General features: G+C 39.6%; 1 protein-coding gene across 1 annotated transcript; it reads right to left on the minus strand.

Moving 5' to 3' along the window:
* Positions 1 to 7304: 7304 nt before the first annotated feature.
* On the minus strand, positions 7305 to 23343 carry LOC114910762 (vacuolar protein sorting-associated protein 37B-like). The gene is made up of 4 exons (XM_029253170.1): positions 23171 to 23343; positions 15785 to 15956; positions 11306 to 11388; positions 7305 to 10506 (listed from the first exon to the last, which is right to left on the minus strand). The coding sequence occupies exons 1-4, from the start codon at positions 23273 to 23275 to the stop codon at positions 10036 to 10038; spliced, it is 831 nt and encodes a 276-aa protein (XP_029109003.1). The 5' UTR covers positions 23276 to 23343; the 3' UTR covers positions 7305 to 10035.
* Positions 23344 to 23690: the final 347 nt, after the last annotated feature.

The raw sequence follows: 23690 nt of genomic DNA on the forward strand, positions 1-23690 counted from the left end.
AAAAATATATATGTATATCCAACAGATTTATTTTCTCATTTCTTTTATTATTTTACAACTGTACCGGTAATATATTGGTAATATATGAGAGAGGAAATTAAACATGAAAACACACATTTACGGTTATAAAAGTGAGAGAATTACACTTCAAGGCCATTGTTTCTGTTCCTTCAGGTGAAAAAAACAGCAATCTCTATGTGGCTGTTAGTGTAGTGGTAAGATGTGTTGCGTTTGGACTTGCAGGTTTGAATCTCCCTTTCAGCTTTTATACCCTTAAAAAACTAACTCTAAACCGCTCTAGTAATACAACCTAACTGTATAAATGGGTGAATGATTGTAAGTTTATTTGGAGAAAAGTGTCAGATGAACAAATAAATACTAGATAAGTCTTAGGGTGAGGAGCAATTTTAATATTCAGCTCATTGTAAAGTCTCTTATCCAAATGGACAAATGTCCTTGGACAAAAAAATCTAGTGAAATGAAGTGTAATGATGATAAGTTTATTAGTTTATTAATTCCTTTATACATCTATTTTACATATGTTCTTTCATTTCCTTCCAATAATTAAAATGAATAATAACAAAACTTACAGTCATGAATTTTCATGGATTGTTCTGGAAACAAAAGAGTAGAATTGGAAATGTAAGATGGAGCAAAGGCACACTGGACTGCAGTCACGTTTACTGAACAACCAGGAAAGGGAAGAGACAGGACGGGTTTTTGGAGAATAAGACACAAATAGGGACACAGACAAGGACAGGGTCGTTGCGGTGGGTGTGGTAAGAGCTGGGTTCTGGTTTACATCCTAAGAAGCTGTGAACTTGGTGAGATTCTGCAGCCTTTGTGTGTTTGTTTCACTCCTATAAAGACCAATGATGTAACACAGGTGTGTTGTATTTTATCATCTGAACTAGAGCAGGACCTCAGGTGATCACTTGGAGGTGATGTGTACATCAACCATGACACTTATTACAAGAAAACTGCTCTGGATCCTTCCAGCTAAGTGAATAGAAGAACTGGTTTTGGATCCAAAGGATGCAGGTTTTAATCCTGCTCATGGTTTTAGTACTTTCAGAACAAAATACTTACTCTAAATTGTTCAAGTGAAAATTGTTGTGGTGTAAGAATGAGAGGGGGGCTCAGCAAGTTTGACCGGGTGCTGCAGTCAGGTAGGTCGCGGGTTCAAGTCCCGCTTGGGGTGCCTTGTGACAGACTGGCGTCCCGTCCTGTGTGTGTTCTCTGCACCCTGTGTTGCCAGGTTTGGCTCCTGGTCGCTGCAACCTTGCTTGGAACAAGTGGTTTCAGAGAGTGTGTGGGTAAAAAGGAGGAAATACACTTATTAGCTGCTCTGGAGAAAAGCAGCATCTCAATAAATGTCAAATTAATCTAAAGGACTGTCGATATAATTCCTAATAGTCATGGAAGGTGATGTTTAAATGTAATAAATTTCATTATGTGGTGATAGAGGAGAGTTTAAAGGATGAGTTTGGTGCATCATGTGTAGATGAACTGGAGAATTGCGCAGTGGATGGGAAGGAGGTTAGAAGAGCAGAGGAGAGGGAAGAGAGCAGGGGGGATTTCAAGTTGTGGCAGAATGTGGCACTATTAATATTGGGTATAAAATGAGCACGAAAGGCTCAGAGAATCGTCACTTTGGACTGAACTTGTATATTTGGGGTTCTGTATTTATACAATGATTAAGCATATTAGAAGGGAGTAAAATGATATTCTTAAGAAATATGGCTGGAAAATTATGAATTTTTCATGTCATCAGTTTTGTTAGAAACAGTCAGATAAAGCACTTCTGTTGTATCAGTGCCTGTGGACCGTGTGACATTATTTCCTTCCTCTTCAAGCCCAGCAGGGCAGTAACTGTACAGTGTGACTGAGGAGGTTTTTGTACGGCTCTATAACACTGTGTGAACACATAGCTACTACTGATTTCATGGTAACTCTGACAGTAATAATCTCCTGCATCTTCAGCCTGGACTCCACTGATGGTCAGAGTGAAGTCAGACCCAGATCCACTGCCACTGAATCGATCTGGAGTCCCAGACCAACGGTTAGTAGCATCATAGATGAGGAGTTTAGGAGCTTCTCCAGGTTTCTGTAGGTACCAGGCTAAACAGGGAGCTCCTGATGTGTAACATCCTGTAGCCACAGCAGTACTGGTTTTACAGTTCATACTGACTGTCTGTCCTGGTAGAACAGCTTTCACTGCAGGACTTTGAGTCACAGTTATTTGTCCTTTGGATTCTGAAAGAAAGAAAAAAGTTTAATAATGAATGTAAGACCTCATAATTTTTCATGCATACATAATTGCACACATATGGGAATAATCTTATTTTAAAACTCACCTTGGATGAAGAGCAGAAGCGTAAGTGCAGAGATGAAGACACTGATAGAACTCATCATTGTTGTTTTGAGTTTTACTCCCATGAAGGACAGCTGTCAGTCATGAAGTGTCCAACTCTGAGGACTATAAAGAGTCCCAGAGCACTGAAGCATGTGCTGCCCATGCAAAGTGCTTCTCTATGCAAATACATGTGACACACATTGTGAGCCACGCAGTGAGGAACACTACATTAGAGTCCAGTAAAGTACCACGGTACTTGCAGTTATGTGATCAGTATATTTTCCAGTTTTTCTAAAAATTGTCAAATGGAGTCATTTTCCAAAATTTGGGACAAGAGAATTGGAGAGGGACAGGACTGTCACTGAACCAAAACAGAGTTGGAATTTAAATGATGTGTTTCTCTGTAAAAGCACAAGAAAATTACAATGATAAAATATGTGTTTCGAGAATGTCTACAGGAAATACTATCTAAGGTCACATTCCATACACCTGAAATTACAATATTGAGCAATAGAAATAATGCGACGGCCTCTTTTTCTCTTTGGATCTTAACAGTAATGATTTCTGCAAAAAGCTGTGAGAGTACTTTTAATTCTTCCTTTTTCAAGGTCCTGACGTGATTTGAACACACAACCTTCTGACCCAAAGCCAGTCATACAACCATTTCACCAAAAGGTCAGACAGTCTGTACTCCGAGTCTTAAAATTCTTTAGTCTATCAGTGTTTTCTACGCTTTTGCAGAGTTGCACTATCTGTGTTTAGCTCTCAGGTGAGGAGATCTTGTCTCTACGTGTCCATATGGTCTGGATATTTGCTGAATGAGCGAATGAGTCGACCTCCCAAGTCGTCTTCTTCAGTGACCACTTGTACCATCGAAGGGGAAAGAAGAAAACCATCCAAGCAGCATGTAGCAGAGTGCTTTCGAACCCCTACTTCTCTCTTCTTCGAGAACCAGTTAGTTGTCCTCTGGCTCCATCATGTGGTCTGAGCCTGGTAAGGGTCCCAAAGATGAGGAGAACCTGCCTGGTATGCATAGCCTGACCACACTGGAGTGGAGAACACCATCATCTACCTGCTGAACAGAGCTTACTAGCAGGAGTTCTCAGACGGCACACAGATTGCTGGGTGCATCAGGGATGAGCAGGACGACAGGGACAGGAACGTGGTGACGGACTTTTGTCAGTGGTGCAAACTGAACCAGCTGCAACTCAACACTGGACAGACCAAGGAGATGATGGTGGACTTCAGGAGGGTCAAGGGTTCGTTGTGCCTGGAAAGACATCTGACTCCAGTACAGTTCTGATTCCTGTCTTCAATCTGACATTCGTTACCAACATATTGTTCTCAACTGTTCTCATGTAAAAATGATCTTAAGAGCTGTTTGATCAACAGCCTTCTGCTTTCCCTCCACTGTGGAAGGACATTGTGTCGTGTTTTACTGGTGTTTTAATTACACTCGAACATGAATAAAGAAGAGACACGATGGACTATGTTTTCTCTTTCTTTACTGAATCACGTGCAGCCACAACTCTTCTACACCTTCTGTACATATTACCTGGCCAACCAAACTGTAACTCATGGTACTATTAAGAGTGGTCTATTAACACTTATCCCTGAGTTTTCGCAATATTCAATACCCAACACATTGTAAAGTATTGGAAAACATCAAGAGCCCTGATGTGAGTCTGTGCTCAACAGTCACACTTGCAGTGGCTCATAAAAGGCAGTGATTGTTTAGGAAATGTGCACAAACTTTGCAAACTAAACACTCTCCACACAATGGCTTTAGAAAACGGACTCTGATTTTTGGGAAAGTATTGTAATGGGTAACATCTGACTTTGGGACACCAGGTACAGTTGGCAATGAACTTTGACGATAACCTAAGAACGCAGGTTCGAATCCCACTTTCCGCTTGATGCAATTCTATTTATCCAGCGGTATAAGTTGATAAATTACTGTAAGTATCTCAACACTATACATCACGTTAGCGTAAAAAAAAAAGAACTAAATGAAAAATGTACCACATTCTTATATTTATCAGCTGTCACGGGCTTATGAAGTAGATCAGGTGAGAGAAATGGACAGTATCACGGATTGGTCATCGCTCTACACAGATCCTTAAATGTCCAGTAAAATGAGTGCTTGACTCTGTACACAATAAGTTTAATTCTTAGCTATTATTTTTCTTGTTCTTTCAAAAATATGATCAAATTTCACTAAGTTGATGAAACTGAACGATCAGAGAGATTTACAAACAATGAGAGATTTATAATCAATGTCTAGACTGAGTGCTTGAGAGACATTTCTGTTCAAATTAATGTGTTTTATTATAGGTGATGTTTTCAGGGTTTTGTACTATTTTTAGCTCTCATGGGGAAAGTGGGACATTGAGGAGGCTCTCAAGCTGATTCCTGCCTGTTCCTCACATAATGTGTTCTGTCAATATGAACACAGTCAATGTAAATTTTTATACACACACTGTCATGTGGCAATTGTAAGGCACACAGACAAATAGCTGAATACAGAGTAGAAAGAATGGAGGGAGACTACAAAAGTACAGTTTTGAGTTTTTGGAAAAAAAAGTTTAATACATAGTTACACACACACACATTTTCAGAACCGCTTGTCCCATACGGGGTCACGGGGAACCGGAGCCTACCCGGTAACACAGGACGCAAGGCCGAAGAGGGAGAGAACACACCCAGGACGGGACGCCAGTCCGTCGCAAGGCACCCCAAGCGGAACTCGAACCCCAGACCCACCGGACAACAAGACTGTGGTCCAACCCACTGCGCCACCGCACCCCCTATATAGTTATATTTAGCATAAAATGTATAAATGTCAAGAAAAGCTTAAACCACCTTCCTTCTCAGCAGCTGCAGGGGGTCCCAGGTGCAGCAGTGCAGTAACTGTAAAGTGTGACTGAGGAGGTTTTTGTACGGCTCTTTAACACTGTGTGGCCACCCAGACATTATTAGGGTAGTGCCAACTGTGACAGTAATAATCTCCTGCATCTTCAGCCTGGACTCCACTGATGGTCAGAGTGAAGTCAGACCCAGATCCACTGCCACTGAATCGATCTGGAATCCCAGACTCACGGGTTGTAGCATAACTGATGAGGAGTTTAGGAGCTTCTCCAGGTTTCTGTAGGTACCAGTGTAAATAGTTGTTGTTATACACAGCAGTACTGGTTTTACAGCTCATACTGACTGTCTGTCCTGGTAGAACAGCTTTCACTGCAGGACTCTGAGTCACAGTTATTTGTCCTTTGGATTCTGAAAGAAAAAACAAAGTTTAATAATGAATCTTAGACTGCATAATTTTCAAAAATATCTTTTAATAAGAAGGATTTTTAAATGCACACATATTTACACGCAAGGGGATAATAATTTTGTTTTAAAACTTACCTTGGATGCTGAGTAGAAGTGTAAGTGCAGAGATGAAGACACTGATAGAACTCATCATCGTTGTTTTGAGTTTTACTCCCATGAAGGACAGCTGTCAGTGATGAAGTGTCCAACTCTGAGGACTATAAACAGTCCCAGAGCACTGAAGCATGTGCTGCCCATGCAAAGTGCTTCTCTATGCAAATACATGTAACACACACTGTGAGCCACGCAGTGATGAGCTCGACCTTAGAGTCCAGTAAAGTACTACGGTACTTGCAGTTATGTGATCAGTATATTTTCCAGTTTTTCTAAAAATTGTCAAATCGAGTCATTTTCCAACATTCTTATTGATTGTTGTTAGCTGCAATAAACGAGTAGGTTTCAGGGTCTCCACTGCTGCCCCACTTGGTCCACAAGCCTGTTAGATCATGGTAAGTGTAGCAAATTACTGAAATTATTTCATTATATCACCGTGATTTCCTTCAAGGGGAACTGTCCTGCTATGCAAAGGTCACCTGTCTGTGAACCTAATCATCAAGTTGCCATCAAATCATAACAGGCAGCTGGTACTGCAGTGGTTAGAGCAGCTGCATTTAGACCCAGAGATCACAGTATCGAATCCCCCATCCAGCTATAGTACACTTGAACAAAGTACTTACTCTAAATTACTCAGCTGTACAAACAGAAATTTAACAAAAATATGATTTCCTTCAAAGGATACCCCAGTCTACTGCATTTTTCTGTTCACAAAGGGAATTATTCAGAATTTCATAGCGGAATTAATGTATAGCAGTGATTTCATTCTGGGTTTCTGCAAAAATGTATTAAACTGAAAGCAGGGGTGATCAATAGTTTTTCAGGAGGCCCTACAGTTTTTTTTTAAACCTTTCTTTGCGTTTTGAACAGCTGAACTGGTTTCTTCCATATTCATTATTTGGATTGTAGTCTTACTCTGAGCTTTCTCATTAGGACAGTTGGTACTGTAGATTGCTGGTTCAAGTCTCATTCCTTCCACTGCTGTATTGCCTTTAATAAAATGTGTTTACCCTGGTCTGCACCAGCAGAAACACCCTTTGTAGTACACAGCAGGATATTAATAAACACAGGGAGTTGTGGGGGGGAAATAAAATACACACACACTAGTGCTCCTTTCCTATGAAGCAGCTGTGCTCAGTGTCAGTCTTCCATATGTTGTGTGAACAAGGACTGGTATTGACATAAGCAAATGTTTGAAGGAACGTGTCTCTCTTCAGACGAGGCTCCCACTGAAACAAACTGTCAGTTATTACACCAAGAACAGAAGAGTCCGACAATAACTATCACCAGAGACAGTATACAGCTTGCAGAGAGAAGTGTGGACTAAGCTGCAGGACTAGGTTAGTGAGCTATTAAATTTCATTATTTAATCTTTTTCCTTACATTCTGTTCTCTGTAGAAAATGTTACATTTAAAAACATGGGAAAAAACTAAAGAAAATCAATGTAAAAACAGAACAGTGAAGACAAAATAAATGCTAAGGAAAACTGCATTTAATACGGTAGGATTTTTCTAAGGGCCTTTACTGATATTACATGTACTGTGGTGTGTAAATCACTTCAGTCTCTCTTTCTTTCTCAAACAATAATAGAGCACGTTTTTAAATGCGTTGCAGATGTGTTATAGTTCTCTGTACAAAATGACATCAATAAAATGACACTGAAGTTAATCTCACTTCAGAGTACAGTATTGGTTCAGAGAAACCTTCACAGCAGATGGAGAAGGGAGTCCAGAAGGGGGAGACAGCTACCAAAACACACTCTGCACTGTTCTATACTGGACAACATGCACAAGCTAACAAATCAATGTCTTTATTCAGGAAGAATTAGGATGGTATTCAAGTATAAAAACTATTTTATTAAGTTCAAAAAGTCACCAGTAACAGCATTACCATAAAGTATTACAATCCTCATTAGTCATACCAGCATTGCTATGACCACCAAATTTTACAGGAGTGTACAAGATTACAAAAAGATCTCAATGTAGGCCTCTACAGTGAGAACTGGACTGTAAGAAATATTAATGTTTATGGTGTTTTTGCAAAAGATTTGTCACATCAAAATATACAAAATGGAAAAAGGGACAACATGCTTTTAGGAGTGATGTCAATGTTACTGAAATACTCTATAACGGAATCTACTTTGTTTCCTAATTTTGGAAGCACCAATTTTTCTATACTTTCCCCAACTATTGAATCTTCTCACCCATATTGTGCTATTCACCAAAAATATGGAAACTACAGGTTTCTATTAACAGGTTAGTCAAGAGAAGCTGAACTGAGCAGTCTTGTGAAAAAAAAGTTTCACAAAAACAACTTATCAAAAAATAATACGGGAAATAAGACGCTCAACATATAAGATGTGTGGGTGAGTCACATTATCAGTCCATTGAGTTTTGCATAAGGCTTAAAAAGGAGAAAGAGGTTCTTTAAAATTATATCTATATTGACACAGACTGAACAAGGCAAGGATATTGTGGAAAGGACAGTGGTATACTTGTCATTCAAAAAGGGACTTGGGAAAATACTGAAATTAAATACACACGAAATAAGGACATGAAGAACGAGGGTCCGAGAACTAAAACCATGCAGTTCTGTAGTCGTACAACTTCACAAGGCGTAAGAACCCCACTAATATATCCACTTTGATCCAAGTTATCAATGACTGGCAGCTTTTCAGGTCTGGTGGTGTTACCTGCAGCACAATAACTTCAAAGTTGTAGGAAGAAGTTGAGTAAACAAATGTTTACCACCGTTTTGGTAGAAAAGTGCCAATAATTAGATAAATAACCTCCATATATGCATATATAAAGTAGGATTGCGGAGGATTTAGTGCATAGTATATGGAAAGAGAACGTAGGTAAAGTGACAGAACGGACCCTTCAGTCGTGCAATACATATATTATCCCAAGGGAGGCACAGGCTGTCCACTGTAACAGCAGTGTAGCAACACTTCCTCCAACAGAAAAGTTCCCAAACTATGCTCTGAGGCTTAGGTGGGCAAAGTATTCAGCAGGAGGTCCCTGGATTATCCCTCAAAATGTAAAAAGTGAAAAAGATTACCTCTTCAAAACACATGACACAATCTTTAAATGTACTATCTTAATTCTGAGAGTTATAGAAATAACTACTGGAATAGAATAGCACTAACAGGGGAGAAATATATATTGAATCAGGCTGTAAAGAATTTCCCAGCATCATGGCATACAACTAGCCGGAACAAGAACAGCCAGCATTGGTGCCAATACTCACAGCTGCCTCACTCTTACGATGAATAAGCTCCTGTAGGTCAATCAGATGCAGTTAGGCTTCAAAAGTAAATACGCATCTTCTCATCTTTATGACAACAGAAAAGAATGGAAGACAGACAAGATCTCAGCTGCAATATAACAGGCCACACTGCAAATCTGGTACAGTGTACACTTCCATATGTACCACTGCATCTTAAAGAGACATACTAGGTCCCTCCAAGAAATGCATACACAAAATATCAATTGTCACAGAATCCAATTTTTTTGTCACTTCTCTGTGCAGTATACCTCAGAGAAAGAACATGTGAAACACTACTTGTCATATGGTACTCCAGGAGCAGTTTGAATATAAAACATCTTTGGCTACAGGTTTGCACAAATAACCTGGACATCAAAAATGTTTTCATCCTCTCAATACAAAGGAGACAAAATTCCATTTACAAGACTTGTATAAAACAACACAGTATTATCAGCCATTTCTTTGCATATGTACCAGTACGTGTCAAGCTAGTTACTGCAAACCTACGGTCCTGATTTTCGCTGGGGCCATTTCTCCAGACTCATGCTGTAGTAAAGCTTGTTTTCTATTCACAAGCAACACGGGACAGTTGGAAGGCTGCAGAGAATATAACATACAGAGAACGGCTCTTTTCTGTCATTTCACTCCACACTGAAGAGGCAAAAATTCAACATGCACCCCCAATAGTGCAACCAAACCCTTCCAACAAACATTCAGCACTAGCTCTAAACTTTAATTATAAAAACAGAAGATGTACGACATGTGGTCCGTTGCGCTGTTTATCTTGGTTAAATGAAGGATAAGACCTACATCCCTGACTGCAAGTTAGACTGAATTATTTTGTCATCTGTGAAGATGATTAAGTGACAACACACACTGTATGTTTACATATTGCTTGAGATGCGGTATGGCAGAGGCCACCCAACAAGAGCACGTTCAACGCAGTCACAAGTGGAGTAAAACTTGATCTGACACCCAGCACTAATCACTGCATGATGAACCCTGGTTGTGGGATAATGCGAGGGGATGGCCTCTGTGGGAGGGGTGGAGGGTACGGGGACTCAAAAGGGTTTGGATAACCCGGGTTTTGGCCTGAGAGTGCTCGACCCACCCTAGGTGGGACTGGCGGATAGGGCACAGCAGGGTATGGCAAAACTGCTGTGTAGGGGCCTGGAACAGGCTGGAGGGCTGGGGATGCTTGGGGTGGTGGGGGAGGAGGTGCCCTCCTAGGGAGAGGTGTTGGGGGTCCGCTGGATTCAGCAAGTGGGATAGATGGGGTCTCCTGGGGTCGGACGTTGGGGATGAATGTCTGAGGAAGTCGCTGTTCCCTCAACGCCATCTCTTGCAGCTTATCGATTTTCACACGCCGCAGGTGGGCCAACTTGCGCTTGTTCTGGTACTCATCAATGAAGCTATCCAGTGTCAAGCCACCTTCCAGGAATGAGTCTGCCATGATCTGAGGAAGAGATAAATGGAAGTGTGGGGGGACATACTGGAGGGCTGACATTTGCTGCTTTACATTTTTTTTTTTTTTTTTTTTTTTTTTTAAATATTGCAGCTGAATTTACCCATACCTCACTTAATAGCGTTAACTTGTTCCATCAAATCACCTCATTAGGCAAACAGTGACAAAATCAAAATATTTTCTAATATTTGAAACAAAAATTCTTATATAACTTGTATAATATATGTTTATATTTATTTGTATTAAATCTGATATTTTTGTCATGAGTTAGGTTTATCATATTCAATTTTGTGATCGGTTCAGATTGTCAGTATGATAGGAAGTAGAAAGTACACGCAATAGTTAGTTTTGCTACGGAAGAAGAAAGGTGTCCATTTGCTTTGTAGAGTGGATCGCACACCGGTCCATTAAGTACTTATAAGACACAACAAGAGTTCCCAGGGGCTTGAACCTGCGCAGGTTACAAGTATCCTTATTTACCATATCATCTGTGGCTCTGCATAATTCACATATTAGTGAGTTTCTCTGGTCTACTAGTTTGTTATGGTTAATTTTGCAGAAATTACTCACTTTACTCATATATAAGTTTAGTATTTTGTTTTCCTCATTGTTGGTCACATCTATTGTCCTGTAATAATTTCATTTTAATTTTAGGAAAAATTTCAGGAAGGGGAACAACTCCACTGGCCTAGTTTCTCACCCTCAGTTCTTTGTTTTCCCTAAACACACTGAAACCGGGACATGGTCATGCAAAGCTGGGGTGGGGACAGTTTGCATCATATGAACTCACCTCTGTCTCCTCCTCAATCTTTGCACCTTCTGCTTGAAGAAGCGCTAACAGGGTATCCAGGGACAGGTTACCGGTCTCGTGATCTGTTCGGGGCGAGAAAGTCACAGGATTTAAAAAGGAAAGGAAAAAAGGCCCAAAGAAACACTAGTCACCCCATTTCAATGGTACCCTCCACATATTGCTCAAATGTAAACAAAAAGACACAACAGAAAACAGGGATATGTTAAATATATATTCGTAATTTTTAGGAATGTTACAATTTTCCTTCTCATATAAATTTCTCGTGTGCAGCCTCAACTATGTTCAATGAACTTGGCAGCAAATAAACTTTACTTTTCATACCTTGGAGTGTAAAAAGTTTAAAGATAACAGATAAAAGATTGTGAATAATATATTACCATGTAGGCAAAGTAAAAATATATAGTCTCAAGACTATATGAGGAAAAGACAAAATAACAGCACAGAAAAGGGGATTTAGCAAATTACAAATGCAGCTGCAAAGGTGAGTCAGTAGGTCGAGTGCCCATTAATAGTGTGTACACAATAAATGCAATACATTTTTGTGGCTTTGTGACTATTTCAATTTATTGTGACAGACTGTAAAACTGCATCAGTCCAGGTTTATGGCAGAAATTAAAGTGTTGACAGGTTGAAAAGTTCCACGTTTTGTGGGATATTACACAAAAGCTTGTTCCATGTTTCCCAGCGATCAGGAGGCAGAGCTTATACACTCCACAGTGTCTAGGAGCAGGAGGTGTGTGACACCATGAATGAATGATGCACTGCAATCTAGCCAATCATATCCGTAAATTGAGCACAAAAGCAACAGAGCAATCCAGGAATCAAACTCAAAAGGCAGATATAGAGAAGCAAAAAACAAAGGGGGGGGGGGGGGGGCCTAAAAAAATAAACAGGACACCCACCTGCCTTTCAGCTTGTGTAACTGACTGATAACCTGAAAACCTAAAAACTAAGCACCGATACACACCCTCAGCTGATAACAATAAGAGCTAAAATTTTTAACTTGAATTTGGAATTGACATAGCAGTGGTTCAGAACATTACGAAACTTAATTTGAATCAAAATAACTTGATGCTTGTTCTTTTTACACCTAATACTTTTTTTCCCCTCTAACTTTCACCTACACACATTTTTAAAGGAGCACTTTTACAAAAGCTTTTTTTTTTTGAAAATTAACTGTACTTTTGAGTACCATGTTTGGATCTCTACCCACCTTTGATTCACACGTGAAAATTATTTTTTTAAGCATACTTTCTCTCCACATTTTTTTCTTTCTGGGGGCTTCCCACGTAAAGAGGGGACAGTTAAAATGAAATGGATGTTATGTTGCAGCCAAACTGCATCCAGTGCTGCTTTAAAGTATGTGAACCCTTGTGTCCCTTAGTTTTACCACAAAATGGTTAATGAAAATCAGCCTGTCTTCTGTGACATAATAGGTGTGTAATGACCAATTGTATATGTTGGTTTAGAGGAAATTGTGTGTGTAACAGAAACACAGAAGTAGTGCAGGTGCAAAAACAAGTGAAGCCCAAGTTGCATTAGTTAAACTGAGCAGATAGGTAGAATCAGGGGTGTAAATCAGTCATTTATTCATTTTAGAACTTTAATATTTTATACAAGAAAGAACATCCCTATAGGGTTCATATACTTTCAAGCAGCACTGTATAACACTCATCACAGTAGAGCTCAGCGTTCCACATCATCTTCTAAACATATAAAACTATGTTACAATCTTTGCCACTGGTACAAGGTTTATTTCAGATGCTTTAAACGTGAAACACCAAATGTTAAGAGCACTTGTGTCAAGAAACACAAATAAAATGACATTTCTTCTCACTACCAGTGTTTCCAGATTACTGGTACATGCATAGGTCAGGGTGGGAGATCATCAGTTCACTAATGCTCAATTTATGCTAGTCAACAAGCCAGTAAATAGCGGTCTTACTAAACTACTGCTAATATAGTTGTGATTTTCCTTAAACTGCAGGGAATACAAAGAAATACTGTCAGGCTAATGAGCCCAGGCAACGTAGGAGTAATGGAGGCAGGGAAAAGTCATAGCAAACAAGTTAGTCAGTCATGAGACAGGAGCCTCTGCTCGAGGGTGGAGTCACTATGCGAGTGGAGCTTCAGATAACCGACTGCTGTTTCCTGTAACCTTCTGAGTGGCGGAAAAAAAACTGGGAAAAAGGCATAGGTACAAAAATTGCTTATGTACATTAAATACAAAGACCCACAAACCCTACAAGTCCTGAACTGTGAACAAAAAGGATCGGAGCTGTTACTTCAATTCCAACAGAATCAAATAAGGATGCCAATGAGACACTTCACCGAAAGAGAATCAACAAAAACAAATACTGAAACTGCAGTTGCATCTTTGGAAGGACCTGGTTCTCAAACTCATTCATTTAGAGGAAAACAGCTAGAACAGCCCTGCATGCAATGAAACAAGAGGCCATTGATGGTTCACTTTCCAGGTGGGGGGTCTCCTTCAGTGGATGATGAACAATTGAAAGAAACTTCCTGACAGCCTCTGCAGCCTGTATAAGAGCTGAATGTTGGCAGGGCCTTGAAAGGGCACCGCTGGAGCAGCTTCTTCATCAAGAGTCCCACAATACTTAGTAGGGGGTAGTGGTGATGTCAGATCTGTGAGAAAAACTGGTTCACAGTCAAGGCCTCTGATTCAGTGTGATGACAAGAGACAGAGAAACTGCTTAGTCATACAACAGGTCTGAGAGGACAGCCTGGAGTTTCCCAGTAACTTCAGATACAATCCTGGATAAACCGGTCTGGTTGGTGTCTCACATTATGTTATAAATAGATGTGCCACTAAGGCTTACAAGTAGTATGAAGGCGTCAGGCAGACCAACTATTACTACTAAAATCAAACTATTATAACTTTTTCTTTTAAAATTTCAAAAAGCAGATTGCGCTCCAATTTTTCTTTTTTTTTTAAATATAATTGTGGTTTATTCAGAAAATAAGTATTACAGAACTAACTGATGTATTTGCCCAAAGTGTCTTATGGAATAAGGTAATACTATGAGCAACACATCACTCAAGGGTACAACATGACAACAGGGTCTCAACAAGGACATGAATTGACCAGACTATCCATATTGCTAAATTAAAGAACTACAGGATGAAGTATATTACGAATTCATGTCTACTTTCAAGCACGTAATACATACACTTACATTATAAAAGTACTTGTGTGATGAATGTTGGTGCATATAGTGAAGGAAACTAATTGTACTTAAGAGTCGTACATCTGCAGCTATGTCTTTCTCCTAAGGTAATGCACAAACTGTATTTTCTATGAGATGCACATCACTTGGGGGGGGGGGAGTCTGCTAAATGAAAAAATGTAAAATACACCTACCTAATACCAGCTAGCACCTTCATTGACTTGGGAACATCATGAATTCCGCATCAAAGTACTGTACAGTCCACAGGTGTTCTTGGTACATGCTGACTTGACAGCTTCGCATAGTTTCTGCAGATTTCTGAATAGGACTTTCATTCTGCTTACAATGTGTTCCAAATGATACCAAGATGGAGACTGTGCAGGCCTGTTATGTTCCTAGAACCTATTTGGGATGATGTGTGTTTTGTAACAAGGCACATAATCCCACTAGAAGAATCAATTTCAGAAAGGCCAAAACTGGCCATGAAAGGATGAACAGGTCTGCAGCAATGTTTTGGTACTTTCTGGCATTCAAAAAATGCTCAGCTGGTACTAAAAAACATCTGATGCGGCTATAATAAAATAAAAAAAATAAAAAAAAAAAAAAAAAAATCCCCACACCATTATGAGTCACTAGGCAGGAGTGTTTCATTATTTTTATTTATTTATTTATTTTTTTTTAAACCAATTTCTAAGCCTGCCATCAGCACATCGCAACAGAAATTGAGATTTTACAGTGTAACGCACTCATTGTATTCTGAGTAATGGAAAATGGCACTGGTATGTAACTCACTGTACTTTTCCTCTGAGAAGAATGTCACATCTGCTAAATGAATAAATGTAAGTGTACAGAGCAGGTAATGATTTTCCACTTTTGGTTGTCCAGTTTTGGTGACTAAATGTTCACTGAAACCTCATCATCTTGTTCTGATCTCACAGGAGAGACTGCGCAATTCTGTATAAACTAAAATGAAAATCCCAGAAGCGTGGCTGTTTCCGAGATACCGGAACCGTCACATCTAGCTTCAACAATCGCGCCAAGTTCAATATTATTTAAATCACATAGGCTGTGACCGTTCTAACACAAAGTAACAACTATAAGGAACCAAACTGACAACTATACATGTATACGAGAGAGCGAGATTGGGGGGCAGACTTGAGGCCACACAATTCTCTACTTTGAGTAGCAGGCTGTTTGCACTAATGAGCAGGTGTATCTCAGAAAGTAGTCAGTGGCTGTTTGTAAAGAACTTTAGAATTGGCAACATTACCCAGAGTGGACTTGTGCAGCTGGTACAATTCAAAGACCTCCTGTAGTTGCCGATAGCGCTTGGTTAGCTCGTTCTTCTGACAGTCCAGCTGGGGTTGAAGCTGGAGGTTCTGCTCCGCCAGTCTGCGGTTGCTGGCCAGTGTCATTTCCTTGGACTGCTGTACCTGCTGTACCTGAAACAGAAAACCCACAATACAATGCAGTTTCACATCACCTTGCAAAGATACAGAATAACTGCACAATTCAAACAAATGAGGTAAGAATATACACATTTCTAAAATCTTAATACTCCACACCAACTAGCGTACCCAAATACAGCACATGATAGATTTGCGTCATAGTATTTTGATAATTTTGGCCTTTTTTAAACCAAAAAGTCTTTTTCTGCATTGTAGCTGTGTCATACTCACTGCCAATTTCCAGACACATTAAAAAACTGAATTGCTTCTTCTGTGTCTGTCTTCCATATGCAAACATTGCCCATGTCTCAAGAAACACCATCCAAACAAAGTATGGTGCTGTTAGTATCATGCCATGGATGGAGCTGTTTTCCATCAGCCAAGAGTGGGCTTCTTGTTAAAAGAGAAAAGCAGCTGGAGCAAAACACAGAAATATTACAAAAGAACCTGCTTCAGTCTGCTAGGCAGGACAACAATGGCAAATAATGAAGCTAAAGCAACACTGGAATAGCTCAAGAATGAAAAGGAGAATATCCTACAGTGGCCCAGTGAAATTTCATTTCACAACACCATCGAGAATCTGTGGTCACAACAACATACAGGTAGACAGAATATAAGAAAATTGCAAATATTTCCACATACATAGAGGGAGCGCTCAGGTTCAAAAGGCTACAATTAATCACAGGTGTGATCATGCAGCCCATTCAAATAACTTCAGTAAGGGTGCCTAAACATTCTAGAATTCAGTAGAATTGTCATGGAAATCAAACGTAAATTTTTCCATTGGAAGAAATTTAAAAAAGGGAACTTTTGAGGTGGACCACAACATTAAGATGAATACAATGCAAAGAGTAGTTGACTTATGTACCACAGAATCATCAAAATAAGAATCTGGGTTGCTGTTTAACAAAACAGATGGACACAAATCAAAGTTTTTGTCAAAGCTTTTCTGAATGATTGCATGAACCCCATATATAGTACACTTAGATATTTTCACATTGCCAGAATAAATGCAGTGAAGTCAACAAAGAGGCTTTGCATATAAAACATAGTTGAAATCTCAGTGCCAATGGGAACATCCTATGAAGCTGCAATAGCGTGAGGTAGATTCTGTGAATGAGACAGAAGTTTTGTCCCTGGATGCAAGGGGAGGTCTAAGAAGGGAAGATCGGCACATACAGATGACCATTCATAATTGCTAAAAGAAAAGTCAAGGTCCTGTTCCCATGACTCCCTCAATGTATTATAAGAGCCAGTACCAACACTTGATAAAACAGTGTATAATGCAGAGACCATACTCCAAAGGTGATGAGTTGGTGTAATGAGCTTTTTCTTGGCTTTAGGTCATTCTGGCCATAGACTACTCATCTTTTCAAGGGCAGCAATAAGGTGCCATAGTTGTAGGTATTTAAAGCCACCTGTATTAGGGAGCTCTAAGGAGGATGAAACACCATTTTTTGAGCTGTGGATAAGAATGATGCATCCAACACACATTTAGACAACTAATTAGTGGTGAATAGCTGGTGCTTAGAAAATGCAGGAGATCTGAAATTACAAAAAAATCCTACGTATCTAAAGCCATACTTTGCCGGTTTAAAGGGGAAGCTCCAAGTGGAAGTAGGAAGAAGTCAGTTGCATAGCCATAGATTTAGACAGATTGATTTTACAACCTGACAGTTTACTATAATAGGATATCACCTTTAAAAGATTCTTCATTCCAATCCATCACTTGTTTCACCCACAGGAAATAACAAATCAGTTTACTAACTCACTGTGCAAGGACCTCAAAGTAGCCTTAAAACAAACATCACTAACCAGAGGGCCTCCCTCTAATCTAAACAGTTTGTGCATTGGCCAAAAAAACATCTCTGAAAAGTTCCAGTGCTGGGTCATGTAACGCAGAGTAGTTTGAGCTGTACAGTTTTTTTTTTAAAAAAAAAAAAAAAAAAAAAAAAAATCACTCCAGTTCCATAACAACAGAACAAGCGGCAGGACAAAAAAAATGGGAAGGTTAGTTTACCAGAGCATTATCGATGACTCCTGTCAAAGTACCTCCTAGAGACAGAATTCTGTTTCAAATTTGATATAATAGATGGCATGAACAATAAGTGTTTCAGCTGATTAATAAGACCTGGTGGTCTTATTATACAAAGTGGAGGTAAAGTAAAATCTCATGAACCTGATGTCTTATGACAATGTAAATCTATATCAAATATTTAGTTTCAGAGAGAGTGAAAATACATCAAATTCTAGTACACTAAAGCTTCAGCAGACAAAAGAATGGTGACTTGTTCACATTGTTCAGACACTTCCCAGTGCGTCAAGAAATTCCAAACAAAATTCAATAGTGCGGTAATTGTTTCTTGTTGCACCCAAAGCATACTTTGCTGGATAGACAAGTTTTTTTCATTATGCTGTATCACAAAGACAGGTAATTATTTTAATCAAGAGAAAAAACAATGCAGGGGTAAACAGAAAAAGGTATCAAATTCAAAAACAACTAATGGTTTGGATGATTGAGATATTTGCTTAAAATTTATCTCAAAAAAATATACTTCCTTTCTTTTTATAAGCTTGTTGCAAAGTATACTGACATCAAGTTTACAGTCAAGGCCAGAAGTCCTACAGCTTTTCTTTATTTCAGCATAATATTTATCTTTGCAAAAGAGATACAAAATAAGTCCGGAGTTTCCAGCACACACACTTTCTGTGTGGGAGACCCACCGTCAGTCTGGCAAAAAGGTGAAAACCTGCAAGATCAAACACATTTCTGGTAGCGCAGGTGTGTCAGAGCACCTGAATTGTGAGGTTGAGCGCAGGTTCAAGCCTCATCCAATCTGTATGGAATTTGCACGTTCTCCCTTGGTTCGCAATGGGTTTGTTCCATGTGCCCCAGGTTTCTCCCAAGGTTCAAAGACATGTGTTTCAGGGTAGATTACCGACTTCAAAATTGCCCGTATTGTGTGAATGTACTTGTGAGTTTGTGTGTGTGCGGCTATCCTGAAATGGACTCTAATCCCATCCAGACTGCACCCTGCATAGCTCAGCACCCTGTGTTTCCGGTATATCGTCATCAACAATAAGGGATTTTATTGAAAGAAAGGTGGAAGAAAAGAAGCAAGAGCAAATCATGCGATACATGAAAAGGGAATGTTTTTTTCCTGATTTAATTTCACAGGACTGTGTGACTGCTTTATTTTGCATAGTGTGCCATGACTATAAGGAAAATGTCTAAATAAAAGAAATAAGATTTAACATCTCTATATCAATGATAGAACACATTGCCAGCACATGAATTTAGCTTTGGTTATAGTCACGGTATATTTTTCACATATACTTGTCCCTTATGGAATAGTAGGAGAAACTGCCACAACTATTCATGAAAATATAAAGATATATTTATTAAAAACAACAGCTTGTACTTTAACCTTTCATTATGAATGTCCAAATGCTTAAGGGCAACACTGTATCCACTGGATGGAGACATATTTCTCCACAGTTTATTAACATGATCACACCTCTTTCATAACACCAACTACTGTACATACTTCCTACTTCCTTTCTATAACACTGAGAACTTTAACCAATCAGAACCGTCAATCTAAATCACAAATGAAATGAAAGTTTCAAGGGTGCTATCCCTGAAATTAACTGACACTCCTCTTTGAAGTGAGAAGATGCTAAACTACTTACAATTATTTACACTGCTGGCTAAGTTTTTACTTGTACGCTGCTCAAGAGCTGTGCAGCAGCCGCAGGAATGTGAACCAGGGTCCCTTTAGTGCAGGGCAACAGTACTAACCAGTAAACCACCTGTTAGCCTCTACACTAACTTTTAGATAGTATAGTTTACATACTTTAGGGCAGCACGGTGGCACAGGCAGTAGTGCGCTGCCATCTCACAGCACCTGGGTAGTGAGAGAGAACGTGGGTTCGATCCCTGCTCAGCCTGCATGGAGTTTACATGTTTTCCCCGTGTCTGCATGGGTTGACTCCGGGTGCTCCGGTTTCCTCCCACAGTCCAAAGACATGCTGTTCAGTTTCCCCATAATGTGTGAGTAACACAGAGAGTGTGTGTTCCACTGATGTATGTATGGATGAGTGACCCAGTGTAAGTAGTGTATCTAGCAGTGTAAGTCGCTTTGGTGAATAAGGTGTGCAGGCTGGTAACATTACATAGTATGCATTGTAATTCGCGTTGGAGGAAAAGCATCTGCTAAATAAATGTAATGTAGATATAAATATGTAGCTACAAACAATTAAGATTATATAAACAGCTTTTACAGTAAAAATACCCTTACAATAGCATAAAGAAAGGCTTAAGCTTGTGATCAAATTAAGGCTAACATGAAACATTCATTAGTAACATTACACAGGGCCTCTAATGGAAATGTCCATATACTTTAACATATATTAAAATACAGAGTGAAAGATTTAGGAAGTGATATTTTGAACTTTACTTCTTCATACCATAAACACTCATGAGGCAAATTAATAAATGTGTCCATCCAAGAACATCAATATGATGTCTTGATAAATTTTGTCATCTTTTTGTCTGAGAACTGATTATTTCGCCCCCTACAAGAAACAATGGGATGACTTCATATGACAAATTAAACCTCTTATGAGTTCTAGCTGTAACTGCATTTTTAATTGTTTGCAGATAAATAAATAAAGAAAACTAATGCAGAGAATGAAGTGAAACAACAAACTAATCTTTAAAGCAATATGTGGTGTGATCAGAACCAATCTAATCAAGCCCAGCACATATTTACATAATTGGGAGTATCAAAAGTCATTGGTACCCAAACATTCAAATTAAAACAAAACATCTCACAAACAAACAAGGTCCTTTTATCTGAAAACAGAACCAAGCTAGCAAATACTATATTTAGCAAGGAATTGACAAAGGCTTGTCTCCTACAACTTAGCAACAGTAAGAGAGAAACCTTATTTGAACAGTTTTCAAGCTTGCAGATGCCTGTAGATAAATTGGTAGGAGGGCTGACTCATCTGGCTAGTGTCTTTTGTGGCCCGCAAGGGGTGTAAGCAGAGGGTTTGCAAAATATTAGCCAAGTCCCTCTTTTGTGTCTTAAGTGCAGGTGGCCTTGGCTGCTAGAAACCATGAACTAATTTTAAATTAGTGTTAAGATACTAACTATGAATACTTGACTGTGGGTGGTCAATACAGTTACCCACTGAAGTTGAGAAATACAAGAAGTCTAATTCTGAAACATATTTTTAGAAGCAGTCTATGTAGACAGGATAATTTAATGAAACCATTAAAATTCAATGAACCCAATATTCCTTTGTACTGTCCACCAGTCTTGGCTTGTTCTGAAGTTGAGGATAGTGGTAAATTCATGTGTCCTGACAGTCAGGGCTTTCAGAACCGTATTTATGAAAATATATGCTTTATGTGTGAGGACTGCCAGTGAAAATGAAGAGCCTGCATTTAATTTTGCTTTATTTTTTACAGTGAGAGTCTCTGGTCTGTCCAAACAAACAGCGCCAAGACAGTTGTTGAGTAGTGTTTTGGTGACCAAGCCATGCTTGGCAAACAAAACCCTTAATGACTGGGAAAAGGCGCAAATGATTTGTGGATATGTCTAAAACAGACTTCAATATAAAGCTGTCAATGTTGCTCAAATATAACCTTTTCAAGATTATTTTGATCATCCAACTCCTAATTTCCATTAGCTGAGGTGAAACGCCACCAAGTCTGGGCTTCTCCTTTCCCAAAGATACATTTCAGTCATTGCAAATTACATGTTTCAAGGTTGTCGGCCGCTTTTTATGGACAGTCACACCAGATAAAGCGGAAGAAAAAAAGTCCACAGCCTTTTGTGATAAGAATTATTTTCCACACAAACACTTGCAGCACTTCCGTCAGCAGGAATGACCTTTACTCAAGTCTTTCAACTTCAGGAATCAATCCCAGCTCAAGGGTTTAACTCCACATGGTCCAGACCGCCTCGCATTCATTTCACACGTTCTGTGTGAAGTCACCGGTGTAACTGAGCACAAACTGGAGTAAAACTTAGAACGGCAGCACATTCTTACAGATGTGCCGAGGACAGTTGCCACTACTACTTTTCTAACTCATCACTTACAGGGAAAAGTAACAAAATTACTTCATGAGTTAAACTGAAATGTAAGAGGGCTGTTGAAAAGTTATCACAAACTTTCTTTTTATTCAGCTTACGTCTCAGTAGGAAGCAACTTATAAGAAAAACTTTTCACCCAGTTTCCCACTGACACATGATATTCCTATCCTGTCACAGAATAACAGAAAAAAAAAAAAATTAATGAATTCTTCTTTTCATCATTTCAATGGATGGGGCTTGAAGAAAAGGAACAGAATGACACCAAGATCATCTTAACTGGTTAAGAAATTATGAAGTTATGATTTTTTTTTTGTGTCTCTGAAAAACAAGCATTTTTTTCCTGTGATTGAAAATTTAAATTTGATGAGAAAGAAATCACCATAACTTCCATTATCCTCGACAGAACTTAAATTAATGAAATTTGTAAGAAGGCAATGATGAGTGCTTATGAATGAATGAATCTTGCTCTCGAAAGTCTGTGTGTTCTGTCCTCTAATAATATTTAATTGGTGATGGAAAATAATAACATCATGGCAGAGAGCTGAGTTTTGGGATCTCGACCATGATTGATCGCTGTTGGTCTGAAGGAGCTGGGTTCGAATCCCTGTCCTGCGCAGTACCAACCTTCTCAAGACAAGTCAGTAAGTTACACGAAATCGTGTAGAACAATAACACCATCCCTGTAACTGGACATTCGTCGATGGTCAGCGAATAGTTGGACAGTTTTGACAAACTATCAGTATCAGCCTTTTCTTAGTGGTCAGGGGGGGAGAAAAAAAGCATCGAAAACAAAGCGACACACGACAAGTTGTTGTAGAGAAAGTCGGAGGGAAACGCCAGCGCATCGATCGAGGCGAGGGGACAGACACATGATGACATTCGCATCAAGGGCTTCACTCCAAAAAAACACTTGTATTACAAGTTGTAAGAGAAATGACGAGAGAAATGACAAGAGAAAAAAAGGCCTCCCTCCTCCTCCGAAGCCGCGCGGCCACTTAGCAAACGAGCTAATCATGACATGCTCAGCTGTGTGTGTGTGTGTGTAAAAAAATGACATCGCAAATTAGGCACCGCACTCTCTCTGAGGGACTCGGAACGTACCTCCTCCAGCTCTGTGACAATCTTGTGCAGCTGCTCGTCGTCCTCCAGCAAGCCGTTCAGCTGTGTCAGCGAGAAGGAGGCGAACTTGTCCGCGAGTCCTGCCATTTGCGCCTCAGCCCTTCAGCCTCCCCGAGTTCGCGTAGCTTCTGCGCCGCTCGAACCAAGAAAAACAAGTCGCGTTCAAAGCGGAAGCGCTGCGAGGTCCCGTCCGCAAGTGTCCAATGAACGAGCAGGGCGGCCGATTACGTCATTCGAGCGTTAAAGGGACAGCGTCGGTTTGTCGGAGCGGAGCGTGTCCGCTGATTCATCGGACGTCCAGTTTGGAACTTTACACTCTTTTTACCTCACTGCCTTTACGTTTCTTGCGATGTGCACCCTTGTTCCGTGTACGTTGCGTCCGTTCGTTTTTTGATTCGAAACTGAAAAACAAAATGCGAATTACGATGCCCTCATTCGTTTTTTGATTTAATACTGAAAGCAGCAAAATAAATGATCATGAGAAAAACGGCGTTTTATTGTT

This window comes from Scleropages formosus, chromosome 6 (genome assembly GCF_900964775.1).
Source record: "Scleropages formosus chromosome 6, fSclFor1.1, whole genome shotgun sequence".
NCBI classification, from domain to species: domain Eukaryota; kingdom Metazoa; phylum Chordata; class Actinopteri; order Osteoglossiformes; family Osteoglossidae; genus Scleropages; species Scleropages formosus.